Genomic DNA, 16515 nt, shown 5'->3' with positions numbered 1-16515 from the left:
CACCCCCATCTTTGTAATGGAACAAGCCAGATTCCCAGTGTTGTGCACTCATGGACTATCGCACATATTGGGATGGGGAGGCAGATATTTAACACTGATACTTACTTGACTGTAAAATGAACCATGACAGAACAGTATATTCTGTGTTCTCTGGCAAAACACCTTTACTACACTGTTCAAGTAGAATGTCATGAAACTCTGAACTGGTCTAAAATGTTAAGGTGTTTATCTTGTCATGTATTTTGGACTCCTACTTGGACTCAATAAAATCGTGCCGTTTTAGTTTGCCATTATCTAACCAGGAAGTCCATATCTAGTCAGGGATTCTGTTTGAACAAGACATCTGCTGTTCAAGACATATTCCAAACCCCTCTGTCCTCATATCTAAACTTACAGAATCCAACACAACAACTGTGTTCTGAGAAGAGTGAGTAGTGTGAGTTTGGCACTATGGATACTGGGTCAAGTATAAAGCAGAGCCACATGGACATGACGGGCAGAGAGAGGGTGCCATCTGTTAATACCAGAAGCCTCTCTGTCTATGGCCAATTTCACCATCCGGCGACATACACCATCCCATACTCACTACACTGACTTGTTAGTCGGAAGACCGGTAGGAAACTCCCTAGGGAAGCAGAGAGAGAGAGAGATAAAATCCACAGTTTGGGATTTAAAGTTCGTAGAGTGAAAGGTCACAGAGTGAATAAGGGAACAGCCCTAAGGTACATACAGTATAGGTCAACACCACATGTTGTCTATCTCACATATGGACACCTACATTAAAGAGCTAGGTCAGAGGGTCTGTTCTGCTGGCTTGTTTCCCACTCATGCAGGGCCATATGCTGCTTACAGTATGGAATTGCTGAGTGTGCCAGGAAGATCTGTCTGTGCCTCCAGTCTTGGGACCCTATTCCTGGTCCACTGCTTACCATAACAATGATGTCACAGGAGATGCAACCGAGGTTAGGGATTTCCTGCTCTGTTCTCTGTACGCGTTCCGTATTGTAAAACGGAATAATAAGGTTATGTGGCTATCCCAACATTGTTCTATGTGGAACTCTGAGAAGATCTGAGGAGTTTTCTCGTGCTTAGCATTTCAGATATTCCAGGTTGTAAAAATAGATACATCTTTTGATTTCACAGAGTGGTACAAATCAAACAATTGCTGGCATTCATTTGAATCTATGAATAGAATGGCGGAATTTCAGACTTCTATTTCTTGAAGGCTCAGTCATCTATGAGCCATTATGGCTGGGACAGCTCCAAACAGTACTTCAGTGTTCTCTCGAGGCCAAGTGGGTTTGCATATCACCATACAACATTCTGTCTGTTGAACTCTGATTTGCAGTCATTCCACTCTTTCTTTGTGTAAGATTTCCTCTCTTTCGGTATTGTGTGTTTACAGGAACCAATGTGTTCAATTCTCTCAGCAAGTGCGGTGTCATCCATGATATCTCATATTATACGTGATCATTAAGTGCTCCAGTCTTTTGATCTTTTCAGGGTATTCCTCTTCATCTGGCTGTGTGGGATTATTCTCTCCACCACGGGGGTTTGCTCCAGTGTGGGAAAGCATCAAACACAGAACCTCATTACCATAGTAACTGCAGGTTCTTCCTTGACCTGAAATATATATTTGGGGTTTAAGAGCTAGTCATCCTCAGGTTTTGTGCCAGTAAACATGCATAGAAGAGATCCTGCTGACGGTGATGGCACGTGTTCTTGTACTGCTTCAGTACCAGTGGAACGGGTAAAACAGGAACACGTCAAAGCCGTCAAGCTTCCTGTTTTCTATGTGTTGCTCTGTGGTTGTGTGGGAATCATTTGTACAGAATGTTTATAAGAGTCCTTGTTCTCCTGTAATCAATTACGAAGAGAGATAGACATTTCCATATATTTGTTGCAATAATAATGTGACCAATATATAAAAACCATCCAGTGTACCCATAGCCCATTGAGGAGATGTTGTATGCTACAGTATTAGACAGCTGTCAAAGTAGACCATGCATGTGATCTTGTGCGTCACTAATACAGGATCAATGACTGGCTTGTATACTACAGCCCTTTGTCAGTCACTCTTGCTGGTAGCCAATAAGATGCCTGCTAACCACACAAATTCACACACACACACACACAATGAATGAAGAATTGAATGAATGAACAAATGAATGAAAAGGGTAACATCATTTCAGTTGCATACTTAAATCAATGACTTTCAATGACACAATAAAGCAATCTTGCCAAACTGTGTGTGTATGTCTCTGATATACATGTTACCCACTGCAGTGCTTTAAGACACATAACTGCAGTGTGTGTTAATGACAGCCAGCATGAGTCATCAAGCCTTGCTTGCGTAACTCGGTGACTCCCCCACCCTTCTCTCTGTCTCTGCACCACACCCCAGACTCATTCACACACTGGTGGCCTCAGCCTCAGCCTCAGCCTCAGCCTCTACTTCAACCTCAACCTCAACCTAAACCTCAATCTCCCAGCCTCCCAGCCTCCCAGCCTCCTAGCCTCCCAGCCTCCCAGCCTCCTAGCCTCCCAGCCTCCCAGCCTCCCAGCCTCAGCCTCTGCCTCAGCATGCCTCCCAGTTGCACATGATTGCGGCTGCCCTATACACACTGTCTTACAATAGCACTGAAGTAGTATATTATGGATCGATAGAATTTAGGTGTGAGGCTATAGTAACTAATAATGCTGGGTTATTTATCCTCTGTCTCTTCCCATGTCTCCATACCCATATGAGTGCACAGCCATAGGTGTTTAGTGACAATCAAAGTAACCATCTCACCCACTGTCTCACCTACTTTAGAAGCTATTGCTCATGGGGTAAAGGTGAACCCACATGACTTTACCTTTGACCTGGATCAAGGCAGTCCAAATGTCCAGTTGCCATCAATCATACATAGACAACACACACACACACACACACATACAGGCTTGCACTCTCGCACATGTACGTAGTAGAAACGCATGGCCATCATGACACACTTCGCTTTCTGTCCTTCCTATGTCCCTCTCTCTCCCACACACAGACATGTTTACAATCTTAGACATGTCACCACTTTAGATAGTAGGTGAGTGACCCCCCTGCTACATTGTGCTATTTTTACTACTTAAGTCCAAATCAGGCCCCTTCATTCAGCCAGACGTCCTGTGAACGCCTAGGCTGAGTCATTAGCCCTATTGTAAGAGTGTGTATTTATGACTCTGTGAAGTCTAGTGTGACTCACCAGTCATCACCACTCCCATTCATTCAGTACCCTAACTCACCTACTCCCATCTGACTAGATTTGAGCAATTTTGTGTTACTATCGTGTTGTTGCTCAGCACCAGTCTCACTGATCTGATTGTCATTAGCATACTTTTCAGTACGAGGGCTTGATACTGGTCTGACCGAGTCTGACTGTAATCCTCTGAGAACGTCAGTTTAGACAATGCGTCACTTCAGAATGTGGATGTCTGCTGACACCTAGTGGAGAGAATGGGGACTTTAAATTAAATAATTAGATTATGAATTTGATAAAGCTCTGAGTTGTCTGTCAGCGGGATATTGCATTATCAGCTGTGAGATATGAACGTCTAAGATACTGAACAATCTGGAAACAGAGGACTGACACTCTGAGTCCTTCAGTCCAGAGGTGTGTTGGAGACCCACTCAGTACTGGGTCTCTCCTCCTTGTAAGGCTAAAGGCATTTGATTGTCAACTGGTGTCGGTCAAATCTGATCCCCTAACATGGGCACTAACGGGATTAGACATAAATAGCTGCTGTCTCCAAACATTGTGTAACTAGATACTGCCCCTCCAACTATATGAATGCTGGGATCTGCTCTACCTCCTCTATACCCTTGAGGAGATCCTCACAAAGGCTCTTAACCCTTCCATCAACAACACAGCTGTGTACAGAGCGAGAGGACGCAGAGGGGATCCCACCTGCGGAGCTTCACTTTGTGATCATCCAGTCATGGACTGGCTAGCTCTAACATCTCTTTTTGAAGCATCAAAAAACATTGATTTCCCTCTTTTTTTTTGTTGAGAAGTGACCTTAAATAATTTGAAGAATGTCAAAGTAATACACTCTAACAACTGGGTATGAGTGAATATGAAATCCTTGCTTTGACAAATGCATCATGTTTATTACGTGGTTGCTCAATTTAAGCAGATGTGCAGTGTAGATGTCCATGAGAGGGTATCTCCCCAACATACTGGAACACACTATACATCATACATTGTTTGCTGACAGTAGACTCATTGTAAATGTAGCTTATGTTTAGCCTACATATGGACCAACCTAATTGTGGTATAGGGGTATGAACAGAACTCATTCGGTAGAAAGATTTGTAAACTGTATGTGGTGCTGCACAACTATGAAATCAAACATTATAGTTTGTGGCCAAACTGAAGTAATGTTGGGTTTGTTAATAGGTTGCATCTACACAGATGCTGTATGTGGGCACCCAACTAGATGCAAACAATATTTACAACAATGCAAGAAATGGTAGAAAGTAAGAAAAATACAGAACCAATCCAATATTCAACTAAATCTTGCAAAGTCGTTCAAAGTTTCTCAATGGCATCCAAAATCAGCCTCCAGATGTTCACAGGTGTCTGTGGACTGAGATACAAAAATAACACTATGGTGTGAGGGTAGTCCATCGTCTCCTGGTCCCGTTTACTCCACTCCTTTCATAAACTCCAAGAACTCTAGATCACCAGGGAGAGACACACACAGAGACAGTCAGATGAGCTTCATGAATAAGCCAGCAGCATGCCTTACTCCCACACGTGTGATCTTCAGTAAATGACAACACCTCACATCCTTTGATCATCCCATGAATAGGAAGTCCATGGCAGGTGATCAGTCAGACATAGTTGTAGTCCCACCAGTGTTTACACTCCTCACCATCGTAGTCAATCTTTCCGTCGTTGTTGCGGTCGCCGTCCTTCATCAGCTCCTCTATGTCGTCCTCGGTGATGGCCTCTCCTGTGGCCTCCAGCATCACCTTCAGCTCCTCCAGATCTATGTAGCCGTCTGCATTCCTGCAGGGTCACACGTCACAGCAGCCGTGTGTTACACTGGCCGTGGGTCTGAGGACTGTGTACAGGCTTTGGTTTTGGACATTTTATGCTGCTATGAGAGCACTGGTCGGAGAACACAGAGAATGAGCAGGGTTTATATTTGGGCCCAGGTGTTCTCATGGGATTTAGGGAACTTTTCTACCAGGGTTCTTCTACTCTTATTACTCACATGCCTGCTGTGGGATTTCCGTTTGATGGTACACACACACACCACACACCCACCCACCCACCCACACACCCACAGATATGGCTCGATAAGATCCAAGGCAGCAAGTCAACAATAGATCCACTCACTTGTCAAACATGCGGAACAGCTCGGCAAGTTCCTCCTCAGTCTTGCCCTTGCTGTCGTCCTTCATGCACCTTACCATCATGACCAAGAATTCATCAAAGTCCACCGTGCCACTCCCTGCAATCAGCACACACACACACACACACACACACACACACACACACGCACACACACAAGGTGATGCCAAGATACCAATGCATCATACATGGACAATGTCATACAACCCCCCCAAACCTTGCCACTAAGGATAATCACAGCTTTGTATTTGGGTTTGGATTCATGTTGAGTTTACCATCTTCATCCACCTCGTCGATCATCTCCTGCAGCTCCTCTGGGGTGGGGTTCTGGCCCAGCATCCTCATCACCTTCCCCAGCTCCTTGGTGCTGATGCAGCCATCCTCTGCATCCTGCACGAAGATGTCAAACGCTGCCTTGAACTCTGGAACAGGACAACACAGAGCTCAGTCAGGTCATAGGTTGGTGTTATACTTCTTTCATGTGTGGTCAACCACACTGTTATGTCTTGCTGAACTGCCTTCACATATTTTGGATCCAAACACACCATTTTTCTGCTCATCCGTCAGCTGCTCTACCTGAACAGACAGAAACAGAAGGTGGAAACCAAGTGTCAGCTGGGAAAGAAGAATACTTTACATATGACACCGGCCTAGATTAAGGTTTAATACAATTTGATTGAAACATTTACAAATACAACATTAATGATGTCAGGGCAAGATATTTCCTATCTCCTTTAGAAAAGGTCTGGTTCTAACCTTGCATGCAGTAGCTCCAACAATATTAAGCCGACAAATCTGGATAGTATCCCTAGCCCAGCCTGTCAAACAGATCCCCTCCAGGGTTGTTTTACATAAAACTTATTCAGCCCTCAGTTGTACGTTTATTTTAGTGCTTCACACTTTACTAACCCTCACTAAACACACAACCTATATATCATATGTGTGGCCTGAGTCTGTGGGCACAGAGTTATAAATACATTGACAGGAGGATCAGAAACCGCAGATAAAGGACACAATACACAGTGCTTTAAACGAGCATAGCAGTGGATCTGGCCCCACAATGGAGCAGTAATCCTGGAAAAGCTACCATGTATGAGAGAGGGAGACAGCTGCTTATGTAAGAGTTATTGTCTGTCGACCACCACAGATTGAACAAACACTTCACTGGTGATGATATATGAATAAAGCAATGTCCCTCTGAACATCACACACGCTTCCACAGACACACAAACACACATTCCTGTGTTTTCTCTGGCTGGTGGTGCCCAGCTGAGACATGGGTGGCCTGGGGAGTCAGGCTGGGGAGGCAGGCTGGAGAGGGGGTCTGGGGAGGTAGGCTGGAGAGGGGGTCTGGGGAGGTAGGCTGGAGAGGGGGTCTGGGGAGGTAGGCTGGAGAGGGGGTCTGGGGAGGCAGGCTGGAGAGGGGGTCTGGGGAGGTAGGATTGAGAGGGGGTCTGGGGAAACAGGCTGGAGAGGGGGGGTGGGGAGGTAGGCTGGGGAGACAGGCTAAAGGGCTGGCCAGTCAGGCAGGCAGGCAGGCAGGCAGGCAGGCAGAGATAGACAGATAAACATACAGCCGGAGCAGCTCACAGATAATGCTGGAATTCAGCCTTGGGGGCTGAGGGGGTGGGGCGTGGGGTGGCTGGTATCTAAACCTGAAGCCCTTCTCTGGCACCACACAAACACACATGCAGGAGCATCTGAGCAACTGGGCCAAAATTAGCCATGTGAAGTGGGACTAGTCCATTTGTAGTCATGAATGAACCTCCAGTGTGGACCAGGGATCTGTCCTGTCAGTGACCCCTGAGTGGCTCCTAAATGCTCTGATAGCAGGGCATCTAGAGACCTATACATGGTCTCCAGCCTCACTCATCAGAAGCTGATGTTGTATGTTCTAGACAGAGGAGAGACAGTGTAGAATGTCAGTCAAGTCATTTGGGATTTGTAAACCATCCAGGAAATGTAGGACGGACAAAATACTACACAATATAAGACTTCACTGGAGTGTTGACACTTGAAATCTTTTAAATCCTTGAAATATTGAAATTAAGTTTAATACTTTAAGGTGATTGAATTCTGTATAATTTTGTTTTAACAATAATTTATTGTTAGTCAGAGCTGTTCATCCATAAAGTTGAGCAAATAACGCACCAGGTATACTGTACCTGATGTAAACAGAGTTCTGCAACAGTCAAGAGATTTACAGAGTTATTAAACTTTACGTATTGACCACTCCCCTTGTCTCCCAAATCACTCAGTGTCTCTCAGTCATCATCTCAGTGTCTCTCAGTCACCCCCAGACTCATGCTACTAGGGAATCAACAACAGTCCACATATTTGGGACAGTTCCTCAATAGAAGCACCGCAGTGAAAACGTAGGAGTTGAGGAGGACGTACCGCTGCTTTGTAGATGTCGTTCATGGTGGAGGCCGCTGCCCGTCCAAGGGTGTAGAGGCACAGAGGAGGGAGGTGGAGCAAAGAGCAGAGCAGGACACTGGACCCATCCTAGGAGGGTTTTATAGCTGGAGCCTGGTGCGGCCTGGTCCCTCCCTGCCCAGCCTCTTGGCTCTGTGTGTGTGTGTGTGTGTGAGTATGTTTGTGTGTACCGATCCGTCACAATCACCAGGCTCAGATAAAAATGCGGCTGCTCTTAGGGGGCACACACACACTTTGGAATGGAATGAAGTGTGGGGGCATGCATGGTGAACCCTAATCTCTAGAGAGGGGCCAGAGACACTCAACATTCCAGCAGACCTGGAGCAGAGGGCCAGGAGAGAGGGGGTAAGGGCCAGGGGAGAGGGGTCTGGGCCAGGGGAGAGGGGTCTGGGCCGGGAGAGTGGGGGTGTGGACCAGGGAAGAGGGGATGTGGGGTAGGAGAGAGGAGTTGTGGACCTGGAGAGAGGGAGTGTGGGGTAGGGAAGAGGAGGTCTGGGCCACGTGAGAGGAGGTGTGGGGTAGGGCAGACCGGGTGTGGGCCAGGAGTGAGGGGGTGTGTGCCAGGGCCAGGGGAGAGGGGATGAGAGCCAGGACACAGCCCAGCCAGGGCAGCCCTATAAAGAGGTAGGGAAAGGGAGTGAAGAGAGAACAGAACAGTGGGGTTCATCTTACCAGTAAAACACAATCATATAGGTGTGTGCATGCAACTGTGTGTGTGTTTGCATGTGTGTGTGTGACTATGAATATGGCACCAATACTGGGCATGGCACTGAGCTTCTTGATGAATTTCTGATTGAGCTGCTCTTCCCCAACCAGCAGAGGGCACTGCCCACTGTCTGTTGGAGTTGAATGGCTGCACAAGCCTGGCATATAATATGTGATTCATCAGAGGGTTGAGAGAGAGATCTGGGTCAAATCTAAGGAACCATAATTGACATGAGGTAATGATGGCAAATATTGAATTAGATTAGCTCCCTACACGGGAGATACCTGTCACCTAGATACCTAGAATATACTAAGTCTTGTGGTATGAATCAAGGCAATTTTGACGAGCAAAATAAACCCTGCAGATTTCTGTCATGAAAGCCATTACAGTAAAGAAACATTCGTCTGTTGCTTTGTTAAAATAAGTCTATGAAGAGACATAGTTTATTTTTCCGAATAATTCATGTTTCCACCAACATCATATTGGCTTTCAGTACGCATTGGAAATTGTGCAATATTTTGGATAACAAAAACATTTAGTGCACTCATGCTATGCTACATTATCATCATGCTAATTTATCTCGAAGGAGAGATACAAGCTATCTGTAGCGAGATAGAAACACACAAACACACATGCAGTGAGCTGTGGCAGGCACTTTGAGTGACTGGTGATCATGCTGGGTTATAATGGGATGCTAATGGGGACTGGCACAGCCAACAACCACTGCACAACAACCCAAAGAGAGAGACAGAGAAAAGAGAGTGGCAGAGAGATGGAGAGAGAGAAGGGGAGAGAGAGATAGAGAGAGGGGAATAGAAAGGGAGCGATCAAGGTGGTGGTGGTGGTGGTGATGTATGTAAGTGTGTGTGTGTGAGTGAGTGGGGGCGGGGGGTGCTGGTGTTCACACTGAACAACACATTGCTACCATGTACACCCTTGCAGACACACAGAGACCATCACAGATCGCCTTGACTGCGAGGCGGCCATGCTCTCCATCACTCCTGCACAGACTTCACAGACAGAGCCCACACACACCAAACCATCATTCACCAGCTGATCGAGAGAGATACAGAGAAAGAGAGAGGGAGAGACACACAGACATAGAAAGAGAGAGAGAGGGAAGGAATGGATGAAACAAGAAAGGGTGAATGATTTGATGGTGGATGTCCTTGATAGCTGTCATCACAGTCATTTGTCATTGTTCTGTGCAGGGTTGATCTCATGAGGCCCATGTCCAGCGCCCAGCCCCCAGCCAGTCCAGTCAGTTCTTCCAGTGTAAGCCTATAAGGTTGCCTGTCTGGGTTGGGGTCAGTGCAGTGGCACCATGGATGGAGTCCCTGTTTGGGGAGACAGAGAGCAGAGTGATGAATCCATAGTATCTGTCCCACACAGACCCACCACAGGAGCCAGCATTAATGAGCTGCTCTGCAGGGGGCAGCAGATTCTAATGTAAAGCTGCTTTGAGCTCACAAACACACACAGCGGTATAGAACTCTGGCTTGGCACTGCCACAGAGCCTGCATACACGTACATCAAACACAGCATATGGAGAGGGCCGTTTCAATGGAGCACTTCACCAATTTCCTGGTACAGGGGAAGGCTGAGGAGGGAGAGGCAGCCATCTCCTCCACACTCCACAATCAGGCAGTGCATCTCGAATCCACAATTCACCGCACACCGCTTTTTGAGAGGTTGCCATAGAAACTCTGCTGGGTAGTAGAAAATGAGAGGAGATGAGCGGGGCAATTTCCCCCCTCCCCTCTCCTCTCCACCGACACATTTTGTCCTCACAGTCACTATATTCTTTCCTTCGCCTTTTACACACACGTGTGCATGCTTGCGCGCACACACACGGACACGCACACTCATGCACACACCGGATGTTAAGGAGTGATTATTTGTTCCCTTGTAACCTTAATGAAAAATGTTTGCTAATGCGATGGTTGACTTGATCCCCATGTCCAAACAATCACATTTCACATGTCAGGGTGAAGAAAGCAGACAACTGAATTGTACTCCCTGCCCCTGCTTGAAGAGCAAGGGTCTACAGTGGCATATTTGTTTTGTTTAGAAGGTTTGCCCATGTGAACAAATAATGCTGCATGAATTGTCTAAATCAGTCACACGTGTCGCACGTTGTTTTCCAGTGGTGTTGTCATTGTGGTGATGTGCAGACTAGGTTACGGCACAGGTCTTTCACTTCCTCTCCCTCTCCTCATCCCCTCAGTTGGAGGGTTACTCTGTGTCCATCAGCTTGTCACTTTCTCTAATGCCCTTTCCCTTTCTGCCATTCCACTCTCCCTTCTATTGTGTCTCTCGCGCTTTTTCTTTTTTTGTCTCTCTCTTCTTCTTTATCTCGCTCTCTTCCTCCTTCCTAGCCTACTTTATCCATTGCCCCCCCCCCCTTCTATGTGATGTGCAGAGAGAGAGTGGTGGAATAGGAGGAGTGACTGGGGGCATTTACATCTCTCTGTATAGCCAGACTCCTCCAGCGAACACTTACTGCTCAGAGGGGAGTCTATACTCTCTCTACGCTCTCTGCTTTCCTCTCACAAGGAGACTAGCGTAACACCAGAGACAGGGATTAGGAGTTAGAGAACAAGACTGAGGAGAGACTGGTTGTCTCTGCACTTGTCTGCTGTGTTAAGACCCAGTTGGGTTTACATTGAGGGACTCTACTGTCATGCAGGCTCTACACTGGTTCTATGATGGGCCAATGGTCACTTTCCCCCCAGCCTAATAAAGGCACTCTGTCTCCCTGCCCGGGGGGGGGGGGGGGGGAAATGGGGTGGGGGGAAGGGGGGAAGGGGGGGGGGGTTGGGAGGTTTTCCAGGCCAGTGGACCACCGTGTATCCTAGCCTTCTTTGTTAGCGGTAAGACACCCAGAAAAAGAAATCATCACACATATAGATTATTCTCTCATGCAAGAGAATATGTCTGTTGGCTGCAACTCAAGGGGTCTCGATTGAGTTTAATTTGTTTACTGTACAGTAGTACGCAGTACAGAGTGCTTGTCAAATAAAATATTGAGAATAAAAAATAAAAAATGCAAATGTACACTGAAATAATGCGTTGTGTCCATGGAGTGTACTAATAAATCAAAGGGCCATTTTCCTTCAGTTAAAAAGGTCTATTTACATTGCTGGGTAACTGCTTATCTCTTACTGACACATGTTAAAGACAGCAATGTTTGTCTTAGTATTGACAGCTTAAACTAAAGACCACTGCATTTATGCCATGACAGTGAGTGTATCCATGCACAAATGTGTGTCTCTGTGTGTGTGTATGTGTGTGTGTGTGTGTGTGCATGTGCATGCATATGTGTGTGTACATATATGTGTGCGTACGTTTATGTTTACGTTCATGCATGCATGTGCATGCTTGTAATTATTTCTGTATGTCTGATATGACCAATGAGCTTTGATGAAGATGCTTCTGAGCACAGATGACACACTCTTCTGTAATCAGTGCTCCTCATTGTCATGGCCAGCTGTGTGCGTCACAGTGCTGACGGTGGGCTCAGTACATCACTGCCCTGCAGTTACAGACTTAACACCTTCACTACCTCTCTCTCTCAGGACCCAGGCACTGTCCACAGCAAACATCTCTCTCCTCTTTCTCTCCTCTTTCTTTCTTTCTTTCTTTCTTTCTTTCTTTCTCTCTCTCTTTCTCTTTCTCTTTCTCTTTCTCTTTCTCTTTCTCTTTCTCTTTCTCTCTCTCTCTCTCTTAACATTGTGCTGTTATAAAGTCCAGAGTTCCGGGAGTGTGAAAACAGGTCATATCATGGTCACAGTATGTATGGACACTGCATTTGAGTTTGCTTGTATCCTGGGAAAGGAGGACACATATGAAACCAAAGACAAGCTACTTCAAGCATGAACAGCAACATCCTGCTTTACATAAAGGTTAATGTCTGATAACATTGTCCAACATTTCATCTTTTCTTTCAGAGTTTTCATTCTCCCAATGACTTCTGCCCAATGGCAAATTTTAATATACATGCAAATTAGCAATCTGGGTTACTTACATAACTGCAATCATTTTTGGGGGTCTGCAGCAACAAAACTTCCAGATCATCAAAGTCCAAATATTCAGACGTATCAAAAGCATTTTTTGACTAAATCATTGTCGTAAATGTGTCTGTGCTTTGAGCTGGATATGTCAAATGTTATTCAATATGCTTAGGTATAGACCTTTCAAAATTATAATAAGCATTGGTGGTAAGAGTTTGTATGTATATATTTCTATAAATTCTTAGGGAAATTGAGATAATACAAAACAAAATGCAAAATTTCACAAAATATTCTGTAGTCTCCCTGTGAATTATTTCCATTACTGCTGAGGTGATGTCTTGACACTGCACACACACATGCACACACATGCAGTTGCAGCATGGCTGAAGGAGGAAGAAGGCACCTATGCATGGGTCAGTGTGTGAGGTTCGGCCCTGGGCCCTGGGCCCCAGGGTCCAGTGGAGTGTTCTGTGATTTGACAAGGCTGATGATGAGAGACTCTGTAAATATCCGGCCCTCATGTGACTCACTGCATGGCCTCAAGGAATCAACAAAAGGTCAATGTTTCCTGATGCCGCTGCCAACAACTGAATGAAATGACTTCATGCCTTGCTCCTGCATCTGTCCCAGTTTATGAGTTACACTCAGCACTGGAGGTGTCGCACTCCCGCCAAATAAACTGCTCATTCACTGCTCTGCCTATTCTACTTTACACAGAAAGAGAGGTTACTACATTCTTACACACAGACATACAGGCACACACACACACACATAGACACGCACACACACACACACATCGACACTCCTCGTCCAGGGCTTTACAAAGGCGCACACTGTTAGCTTCTAGGTTCATCTCATCATCCCTCTCACATCTGTCCATGACAACAGTGTCTGCATGTTATTCAGCACCATAACATGCAAAATAATTTGTTTTACTTCTGTACCTCAAGATATATGAAGGGGTAAAGGGCATCACTTAGAGTGGGCCACCAAATCTACCAATACTACAGAGAAAAAAATATTTATTACATTTTAGGGAAAAGATTTGGAAACAAAGTTTCCCCTAGGAAACTTAATACCATCCCTAAATCTGGCATTTCCTAGTTCAAACAATGAGAGGTGAAGAAATAGCCTAGGACACGTTTAGTTCTTAAATTATGATGTAAAACAATGGTACATTTCCATCCTGACAGGGGGTACATGAAAGTATGAAAAAGGTACATTTCACAAAAGCTTTCCAGAATTACCCTTTTGTACTATTTTTCAACCTAATACTCATTGGCCATGGCTCATTTTCTGGGAAGAACATGTGCAAGAACACAAATTAATTTAGTTCACACAGTGCACTCCCCTACACATAACACATGTGGGTTCACTGGACCCGGGGTAATGAGAGTGTGTGTAGAAGTAAACAAGTACAAATCAACCAAAAAGGTTTACTGTGCACTGTATTCCTCCTCCCTGGTGCTGCTGTCTGAACACAGCTCCAAGAGCCTTTCTGCCTTCTTGCATGGCTGATTGTCTCCTGCCTTTGTCACACTCATTACTCTTTGTAGTTTGTGAAAGTACAAAACGGTTTAGGGAAACCTGCATTACAATACATTCTTTGTTACATTCCTTCGATGCAATGTAAGAAATCAACACTGCCCAGTCAGACAGTTTGTTTACAGACATTTTTATGGCATGTTGTTTTAAAACCCCAATGAGTGTGGGTTCATCAGACCAGAGCATATTGACTGAATAACACACATGTGAACACCACACAAGGGATTCATGGACTCCATTTTGTGAGTGGACCATAATATGAAGTAAACCAGGAGTCTAATATGTGTCTGAACACCACATGTACCTGCAGATGATCCCACTGTTTGATATTGATCAATCGGGTATGCTATTTTCCTCTAAGCTCTTTGTACTGGTTTCAAGGGTCTCTGGCTTGCTTTTGGTTACCATGGAAATGTCAGGTGAAGTGTTGTTTATTCCTTTGGTGGTTCAATAAAGACATTGGATCTACATGACAGGACATCTTTTTACCAACGTGTTAACATCTAGCTACTTCTGAGTTGTAATGGAATAACCTTAAAGACAGACATCTGGACAGTGAAGAGAGGATATATTGTGGGTACTACTCACTGTTTACTCACTGTAAATATTTCCCTCCACTTGGTGTGAGTAGCTGGAATCCAAGTATTCCTCTCTCTAAGACTCCCTCAGAGGAGGCCGATCAGATGAATCCTCCACTTTGTAAAAAGGTTTGTTTCATTTTCACACTGGATGAGTGCCAGTATTAACTATCCACATTTACAATCAACCCATCAGGTTAGAGAGCTTCTCATAGACCTCAATGGCCAGAATGTTCTTTGCAGGTGTGTTGAATAAGTGTTTGTAGGGGTGTGCAGCGGGTCTGAGGCTGGAGGAGAGCAGGGCTGAGCTTCCTGTCTGCCTCTGCACCCCTGCAGCACAGCTCTGTGGGTCAGTTGATTAGTCGATCAGCTGAGACTGCCATGACTGATAGACAGCTGGGAACACTCCAACAACCTAATTGGAGAAGGATCCTTTAATTAAGCATCATGTGCTGTAGAGAACCACTGGAGGCCCCACTGTGGGCATAGATTTCATCCAGCCAGAAAATTCAAACTCCACGCACGCTTTTGGCACTTTTATGAAAAGATGTAAGGTGACAGCAACAAGAAGAAGATTTTTTTTTCATTTTTGGGGGTGGGGGAGGTTTGGCCTGCTTTCCTAAGCTCTTTATACAGACACGAATCATAACTGTGCACAGTCCCTGTCTTCATGCCAAATAACGTTTAGCACAATGGAATTTGGATTCCAGTCAATATGGTTCTATGTTGCAAGTACCTGAAGATACTCTCCAGTATTTTAAAGGGGCAATTGATTGGGTTTTTGTAGTATTTCACACTGTTCCTTAAAGAATTGTTATCCTTCCGCTACAATTAGCTAATCTTTCAATACCAATGTTGGTGCTGACTGCGCTGATCTGACTCTTATTAATGTTGCCATTGCTGTCCTGTAAGTACTAATGACTGTATCTGGGCTGCGAAGGGGTTCTGAAGGGTGTGGCGTGGTTTGGGGAGCTGGTGTGGATGGATTAGCCCTGACGCCAACAGCACATGTTAATGTGCTACTCCAAACTTTCTGTAAAAGCCCTGAATTGGAAGCTTATCTGGGAAATTTGTCCACATGCTCTGGTCCATTCTTGTCAGAGCTGGAAGGATTGCGTGGTCTCACTGATGGGTAGGACTAGCAGCTCACTCAGCTTTGAAGCTGGTAAACCTTTTAAAACCATGACCAAGATTTCCTGCAGTTCTCCTCAGAGGAAATGGACAGAAATAGAAAAGGTGGCAGTTTTAAAAATATTTAAATATGCTCGGCTGTCCGCCCAGCCAGCCTCCATCACAAGCAACAGGCTCATAGAATCAAAACAAAACAGCTAAATATTTGATATGTCATTTGGCATTAAATTACTTGTTTAAAAGATGATTCAACAAGCATGTGCCCATTCCAACTCCTACTAACCATCCTTTTAACCTGACATCTGTCATTTTCTTGATGCCACAGCACCTCCTACATATGGGGGGAAAACTGGTGTGGTGGGTTGATGGCAGGAAAATTGCCCACAATCCAAGATGGCAGCCGGCAAAAACCAACATGGCCGCTGAGCAAGCTTGGTGGAACATTGTTCAATACACACAGCATCTGCTGCGCAACCTCTTTTTCAGACCCAGACATGGCTGGCTGCATGGCACAAGTCAGGCTGCAAGGGCCAGCCATCCAGTCAGTTTCCATAGTGATGTGGGTGAATAGAGGAGATTAGCAGGGGCAGTGTGCTGCGGAGAGATTGCAGGCTTCTGTCAGAACTTGTCATTCAGACAGCTCCATGTCTCTGCTGCTCCATGTAGCTCATATTTGGAGATCATGATGACCCATTGCCCCCCCTCTCCTCACT

The 16515-nt window shown here is 45.4% G+C and overlaps 1 protein-coding gene across 1 annotated transcript; it reads right to left on the bottom strand.

The window, feature by feature from the left end:
• Positions 1 to 4120: 4120 nt before the first annotated feature.
• tnnc1a (troponin C type 1a (slow)) lies at positions 4121 to 7867 on the bottom strand. Its single transcript, XM_084679713.1, has 6 exons — positions 7791 to 7867; positions 5939 to 5969; positions 5669 to 5815; positions 5379 to 5493; positions 4909 to 5045; positions 4121 to 4709 (listed from the first exon to the last, which is right to left on the bottom strand). Exons 1-6 carry the CDS (start codon positions 7812 to 7814, stop codon positions 4678 to 4680), a joined length of 486 nt encoding a protein of 161 aa, XP_084535839.1. The 5' UTR covers positions 7815 to 7867; the 3' UTR covers positions 4121 to 4677.
• Positions 7868 to 16515: the final 8648 nt, after the last annotated feature.

Source organism: Hypomesus nipponensis, chromosome 18 (genome assembly GCF_054491055.1).
Source record: "Hypomesus nipponensis isolate SF chromosome 18, ASM5449105v1, whole genome shotgun sequence".
NCBI lineage: Eukaryota > Metazoa > Chordata > Actinopteri > Osmeriformes > Osmeridae > Hypomesus > Hypomesus nipponensis.
Note: the sequence above shows the minus strand (reverse complement) of the source record. Positions and strands in the feature narration are given on the sequence as shown.